This window comes from Macaca nemestrina, chromosome 2 (assembly GCF_043159975.1).
Source record: "Macaca nemestrina isolate mMacNem1 chromosome 2, mMacNem.hap1, whole genome shotgun sequence".
Lineage (NCBI taxonomy): Eukaryota > Metazoa > Chordata > Mammalia > Primates > Cercopithecidae > Macaca > Macaca nemestrina.
The window spans coordinates 178325095-178332937 of NC_092126.1; the positions used below are offsets into that span (position 1 = coordinate 178325095).

General features: G+C 44.1%; 1 protein-coding gene across 3 annotated transcripts in view; it reads right to left on the reverse strand.

Moving 5' to 3' along the window:
- Positions 1 to 6972, reverse strand: part of LOC105477522 (activated leukocyte cell adhesion molecule) — a 212080-nt gene extending 205108 nt beyond the window's left edge. For all 3 annotated transcript variants that reach the window (XM_011734076.2, XM_011734075.2, XM_071092496.1), the window contains exon 1: positions 6379 to 6972. In XM_011734076.2, coding sequence (XP_011732378.1) covers positions 6379 to 6451 — 73 coding nt within the window. In that variant the 5' untranslated portion in view covers positions 6452 to 6972. The remainder of the gene's footprint in view (positions 1 to 6378) is intronic.
- Positions 6973 to 7843: the final 871 nt, after the last annotated feature.

Consider the following 7843-nt stretch of genomic DNA (forward strand, 5'->3'; position numbering starts at 1 on the left):
TTAATTCTCCACAGATGCATTGCTTCTACTCTATTTAATGCAAAAATAAAAATAAAAATTTTAAGCAGCTTCTAGGTGTCAAGTTCTTGACTAGACTTGAGGATACATAGACAAAGATAATATTTGGTATTCAAAAAATTTATGTTCAACTGAAAAAAAAAGTCACTAATATCATAATACGATGTGGTAAAAGCTACAGCAAAAACAAGTACAGGGAAAGGGAAAAGTTAAGACTCATTTTAGTCATTATCAACATTCCAATGTTGATTCTGCACCAAAGGCAAGTAAGTACAGGAAAGTTTTTTTTTTGTTTTTGTTTTTTTTCCCATTCACAGTTCAAATAAGGCAACCTAGACTCTCTAAAACTATACAGATGGAGAGAATAAAAATCTACTTATATCAATTTCTAAGGTGAAAGTATATTTGAGATTTATCTCCCTCAAGAAAACATTGTGTTGGAGTGCTGGTTGATATCTTAATCTACAAATTCAGTTAACTTCTCTGGTTAGAGCTTCATAATAAGTTAAAGTAATCAAAAATAAAGTCTTTTTTATTACAAATTCCAATCTTCCTAACATTTATGGATTTGATATTACTTGTTTTCACTGTTTACAGTAGCCCCATAATCCATGATAAGTAGCAATTTTTTTTCGAAAAGCAGGTGTGTGAATATCCTACTGGGGAGTCAATCTACCTGGCTGCCAACCCAACTCATACCATGAAAAGGGTATTGCTTTATTATTCATTTATTCATGGAAACTCATATGATGTAATAAAAAACTTGCTTCAGAAAAAGGGCCAAGTGAGGGTAAAATTTTTCTAAAACTTGAAATGTGATTTTGCAGAGCTAAACAAATTATTCATAATGGAAGTGTCATTGAGCAAAGGCCAGAAGACTACAGCAATTGCCATGATCATAGTATGTTTTCCTGTGAATGAACATCAAGAGTCTATAATATTTATATGATTTGAAAAGATTGCAGAGGTTGAGTTTCATCTCATAGATGTTTGTCGTCTTACTTGGGCCAAGATTTTCCATCAGTTCCTTAAGTGATACGGAAAAGAGCTAAAACAATAATAATAACAGTAATAGAGAAGCAAATCAGAGAAGTTGGACAGCTGTCTAATTTCTGATTAGCCTATTCCCCAGCAGTTTAGTTTCATTGTGTTGAAGTACTATGAATTCTTAGACCAGACAAGCACAGACATGTTCATTGAAGTACCTCAACGCAAAGTCAAATTAAGTAAGCCTTTGGTTAGAAGCTGTTTTGGATTGTGCACAACTCTGATTCCCCCTTATTTGAATGGATAATTGAGAACTGACTGGATAAGTAAGAGAGGAAGCATTAAAAGCTAATTTCATTCTTGGAACATAGACTACAATAATGGGCTATGATAATAGGTTAGCATAAAACAATTACTGAATACCACAGCACATTTGGAACTAGGCCTATCTGAAATATATAAGGTATTCCATTCAATAATAAGGGAGAAAAGAGAATGTAAAATTTATTATTTAAGCAGAGAAATTACCTGCATGAAAATATCAGTAACTCCAAAAATATGGTAATGTCTTACGTACTATAGGGAGACTGTAATAATTGTAGGATGTAGCCTTACCAAATAGCCTGCAATATCCTCTTCCTGAATATAGAATATCTATTTTAGTCTTGAATTTACTCTCCACAAGGAAAGGAAAATTCTACCCTAATAAAAAAACTAATCAAAAGTATAAATGGATTTTTTCCATTTCTTGTTGAAAATAAACTAAGCTGAAATCCAAAAGTAATAACCAAATAAATGTTATGACCCACCATTCCCGAGAAACCATTATTTAGTATTCCAGTAAGTTAGTTCATTTTTCGTATGTCACATACATGTGTCACGCACATAATGTGTAAGAAATGAGATGAGCCTTTGTGAAAACTTAACAATGAAGAATAAAAATAACACCTAGTGAGAAATTACATTTAAGTTTCTATGTATACATTGAGACAGAGAGATACTCTTCTATCACAGCTATACCTAAGTGGATCGTCTGCATATCTGGGCTGTAAATTGCATGTGTCTACTTGAGTGAATACCTTTAGGGAGCCAGAACTCTTTGATGGTGTTTTATTCTAAATAAATGGCCAGAACAGAAAGAAGTGTGTTTGGAAATGTAAAACATGGTGATTATAAAGCATTTAAAATACTATCTGACAAACTGCTGTCATCTGACACCAAGTAATACTGACAACTTAGGTGGTACTAAGTTTTACAAAGGCCCATGGTTAGTGGCATGAAAATTTGAGGGAGAAAAAGAAAAAAGAGAGAGGAAAAAAAACCATATTTCCATTATTTTAATAAAATGATAAAAGTGATAATTAAGTGGAATAAATTAAAGAGTGTTATTCTATTAACAATATAATAAAACCCTTAATTAATATAGCATGTTTTACTTAAAAAATTTGAAATGCTGAGCAAAGGAATTCTAATCTCAATCACAACCATGCATTGCACAGAAAGAAAATTCACAGATGGGAAATGAAAAAGAGCAGAAAAATAATTTTCCCAAGGTCACAACATTCTTACATGACATAGTTAAAAACTCAACACATGAATACTGACTACAATATAAAATTTTTCTAATAACACAAGACTATTAAAATGGGTTTTTATTAATGTTCTTTTTGATAAGTCAGTGGTAGACATGCATTTTCATCTGAATGTCTATTAAAAAAGATAAGCTAGTTTGAGTTTTCTACAAAGTAAGAAAAGGTTTGGAATCTGGTAAGACAAGATATTTTGGATTTCTACAAGTTTTAAAACAAGAGAAAAGTATTAGTATTTTCTATTTCCTTCTGTCTTGCATTTACAACCATGTTGCAAATCAACTTCTCTGTTGAGCAACTTTAGGATGTACAGTATGAGGCTTTGTAACATGAACATTTAAGCATAAACCATCATTTATATCTCATTCTAGGTACTATGTGTGCAGTTTAAATAGGGGCAGGCTTGCAGGAGGGATGGGTTACACTACAGGGCTTTCTGAGGCCTACTATCCTTTCCTGCTTTTGGGTCCTCTTTTCCCAGGAGAGTGGAAGGCTAATTTCTCTCCTTCACGCTTTTTTTTTCCCCCTACTAAGGCTGGGAAGAGTAAGCATAGATGTTATCATGAATTTTTATCATGAATTTTTAAAGGTAGAAAAAAAAAGGAAATTAGAAATTGGGGTCCACTGATACTTTTCTAGTAATACAATTTATATGAATTTTGTCTAGACTGAGATCCTTAGAAAAATAGTGTTGAAAAATGACTGTGCCTGCCTAAATTGGTTTTTTACCTTAAGACTTCAGAAACAAAGAGTTTTTGAGCTGGGAGGCATTTCAGAGTGTAGGTCTTTAGTCTTGTCTTTTTGTTTTATATGAGAAAACTGAAGCCCAAAAAGGTTAAATGATTTGCTTAAGTGCCTGAAGGTAGCTGTCCTGAAGAAAGCCTAGAAAAGCAATTTACTGCAAATAATACTTCATTAAATTGTAAATTGCTATTGGATTAAATAAATCCTTAAGGAAAAAAATAATATATATTGGCTATTAAACAGTTTTCAGTTTTTAAATTAATCAATGTTAGTAGTCCTACATCAATAGTCTTTGAAAGGACATTATTTGAGTTGATGCTTTCCCAAGTCCTTTTGAGATCAATTGATATGTTTCAAACATAATATCCCACTGAAGAAAGCTTTATGTGTGCTCATGTCTTAGGATGAATCTTATATCAGTGAGTAGTTATGAAAAATCCCATCGAGGGGTTCACACAGATGACCCAAGTGAAGAGTTAACTGCAGCGCCCCACCTCCTTGTTGTAAATAATCCAGAAAAGCCTTTTTTTTTTTTTTTTTAAAAGCAATACAAAATGTCACCACAGGCTGACGCTCTTTCTACAAGAATAATGAGATTATTGCTACCTCGGATGCTGAACACACATTTCATTGCCTTTATCTCTGAATTCAGTTTTCGTTTTCCTCTCCTTTCAAAACAGGTAACGAGGCACGCCTAAAATATATCAATGACTGTGTAGCGACTACAGGCCAAAAGACCCGGGGAAGCAGTTTCACAAACTCGAGTTTTTGACCTCTACAACTGGACACACACTATTAAAACTGCTCCTGAAATGAAGGGTGGCCGGCGGGGAAGTCAGTTACCCCCCTCAAATGAAGCCAGCTATTGGCACCGCATCCCCACCGGGCTCTGTTATTCAGAGGGCCCCGAAGGAGGCGCACTCACTGTCCAAGACTTGCTTCCTCAGTGTAGACACGGCGCCTTTAGTGCTGTAACCTTTCCCTTTAAAACACACTGATATTGCAATGAGAATTTCGGCAATGCCAGCTCGGTAATTCACAGAAACCACGGATCTGAGGGTCCAGAGCATCGGATCCTCAGATTCACCGTGGCTGGCTGCGGTGAGCCGGGGCCAGCCGCTCGCTGAAAGCGCGCAGCTCCGTGCCCCCTGGACACACGAGTCTGTGGCGCCAAAAGAATCACCGCGCAGGAGGTCTGAAAGCGGAACTTTCCCCCTTTTAGCAGTTAAATGTGTAAAAAAAAAAAACCTATCCTGCGACGTGGCCCGCCTGTGACGGCACAGAAAAGGACACTGGGTATGTGCCTGTGGTCAGGGGTGTGGACGTAGGTGAGATTACATTCTCCAAGTATCGAGAGGGTTAATCGGAAACCAACTCTGGGCGTGTGGACGTTTGCATCTTACAAACCGACATCACCCTTGTCCTCCCTTCTTGACTCATTCCCTGGCTCCAAAGTGTCATTTTCTCCATCGGACAGTGGAATCTCGAAAAAGTGAAATCCACACTGTGCCAGGCCCAAGGGGGGTCTCGCCTTTCCATCTACCTCCCCAGCGTTGTTACACTAGGACACCTGCTTTAAATCCGGTTGAACTATGGTTTCACAGTCCCCGCCCCAGAGCCCGAGATTTGTCAGAGAACGCAGACGCCTTTTTTTTTTCCCCCCTCAGCCTCAGAAACATCAGGTGAGCTCATTACCTCACCCAGAAATGTAACTTTAATAAAGAGATCTGGAGAGGGCACTCCTCCCGCCCACACACACAGCAACGGCAGCAGCAGCAGCTCACAAACACTTGTAATCTCTTCCACAGGCTCTAGCTCCCAAACCCCTCTCCCTGCCAGTTCCTGGGAGAGATTCAGAGGCTTTCAAACCTCTTCTGTGACCTGAGCTTGCCGACAGCTGAAGGGATATGCACGGATAAAAGGAAGTGAGGTTTTTCTTTGATAAAAACTAAAGAAAAAGCTAAGAACAAACAGGCCAAAATACCAGGAAGTAGGAGTTTAACTGGCAACTGTCTACGCAGGGATAGAAATAAAAACTTCAAAGAAAAAAAAATCCCCCAAATTTTCAGTTTAGGGGAGCAAAGGAACCTGCTGCTCTGTCAGGCAACTGTGAGCGCACAGAATACCCTGTTAGGAACAACTTGTGTCAGCCGCCAGGCGGGTCTGAGGATACCAATGCCAGCGGACGTCCCCGAGGGTGCGGAAAGGGATTTCCCGCGAGATATTTTAGTTGTTGGGAATTTTGCCTTCCCCCCACCCCCATCTCTCTCTCTTCTAAGACTCAGTACAGAACTGAGAACTGAGGTTCTATGAGCAGGTCCTGGAAATTCACAAGCGTCTCACCGAGGTGTCTCCCAGACCCAGCTACTAATTCCTGTTCAGGCTGTGTTATCTGCCTGCGGTCACCCTTACACTCACCACCCGCCCAGACAATGGACGGGGACCGGAGGGGGGAACGTTGAAACCACGATTTGAAGCATCAGTAGGTTTCTCAAGGTGGGCGTGGGGGGCAGGAGGCGATTAAAGTCCTCTCCTTCTGTACCCCTCCCATCCCTTCCTCTGCTCACCAAGGGGAAGTTACAAGGGGATTTATCACGAAAAAGTGCCGGCAGTTATTTCATCCGAGAGCTAAGCGAAAGAAAAACTGCTCGGGGCGCAGTGACGTGGACTTGGATACCCAGAGACAGGAGGAACTGTCAGAGGGCGAGAGTCCGCCGCCTAGCTGGGAGTCGCAGGGACAAGCGGAGAGCGTCAGGCGAATCCTGCCCACGGGCCCCTGCAACCACAACCCCGGAGCCCCAAGTTCTTGGAGATTCACCCAGTTTCCCCAGCTTCATGCCCAAACTTGAACCAACCAGCCAACCCCAAACGTGCGGCACAGGTGACCGAGCCCGGGGACAGCTCTGTGCCGGGACAGAGGTCCCCTTACCTCATCCATGCGCCTAGGCGCACTGCCTCGGGGGTGCGAGGCTGGGACGGGGACCTAGGAAACTGCTCCAGGCCCACGTCTGTCTGGGGCTGCTCCCAGGCCCTTGCTCACCTGGCCTGAGGACGGTGGCGGAGATCAAGAGGCAGAAGAGCAGACGGCAGGAGCTGGCTCCCTTGGATTCCATATTCTTCCTCCTTCTTGGAGGGCCACTGACGGAGTCCACGCCGCAGGAGGGGGCGTCGTCCCGGGCCCCGGGGTGCCCGCGCGCTGGCGGGTCCCGACACAGGGGCAGCGTCTTCTCCCAGACACACCGTCCCCTGGGCTGTGGCGCTGCACCTTCGGGTCTCTGCCGCACGCAACTTTCCACCACGCAATGCCCCCAACTCCTCCTCCCTCCAGCTCAACACCAGCCCACTGGCCCTTCGGCTGCTCCTCCGGGGACAACGACCCTCTCTTTCCAGGAGACACTTGAGTAATTCGGAAAGGTGTAAGCGGTTCTGTTCGCTGGTATCTTCTTTTATTTTCCTTGTCTTGGGATGATAATAATGGCAGTGGCAATGTGCATGAAACGCCGGGTGCTAAGAAGGACTCGCAGGAGGCAGCAACGGGGGGCGGCGGATCTCCTCAGGTGGCAGCGGTGGTAGCAGTGGCAGCGGCAGCGGCAGCGGCGGCGGCGGCGGCGGCAGCGGTCTCCGGGCTGCTCTGAGTAGAGGGACTGGAAGGCGTGTGTAAGCTGCCTCTTTCCTCCTCTCCCCGCCTCCTCCCTCCCTCCGGTCTCCTCCCCACTTCCCCGGACGCGGCGCAGAGCAGGTGGTTGAAGCAAGGATCCGCAGCCTAGAGGCGCTGCAGGACTGAGTCCGAGCCCTGAGCCCAGCTCCGGGATCGGGGAGAACCATGTGCCCCTGTCCTAGCGTCCGGGTGGGCGGGGTTTCACCGCGGCTCCGCCCCCAGGTCCAGGTCCGCCAATAAGGAGAAAGCACAGGAGCCGCGCGCTCCCGGGAGAGCCCTGGGACTAACACTTTCTGTGATGTTGCAGCGCGGTAGTGATAAGGCCTTTGGCTTCCAACTCCCCACCCACCCCGCTGAGGTTTAAAAATCGACTGCCCTCTTCCTCCACCCATACGCCCATCTCACTGACTCATTCCTCAGGGATTTTTCTCCGCCGTGCTGCTGCAGCCTTCTGTCCTGTAAAGACAATAGTGGGGCAGGGCGGTGGCGGTGGGGAGCGAACTTTGGGTCCAAGAGCCGTAGTGAAGGGAAAAGGAAAGGGCAGGAGGAAGTGGCAAAGGTGGAAACTTGCTTCCTGGGAATTAACAGGAATAGCTACTGGTTGGCAGGGGCAATCCCCGTACTGGACTGATTCCTCCTGTACTTTTCGAATCTCTCTGCTCCCCCTGCTCACTCCCACCACTTCCCTCACCCCCGGCTGGCATAGACTTTGTTTTAAAGGAAGACCACGTGAGTCGACTGCCCGCTACCAAACAGAAGATATTTGTTTTTCCCGGGGGAAATTAAATCCGGAATTTCTAAACCGTACTTCGTCATACGGATTTTCCCAATGTCTACAAAAGCCCTC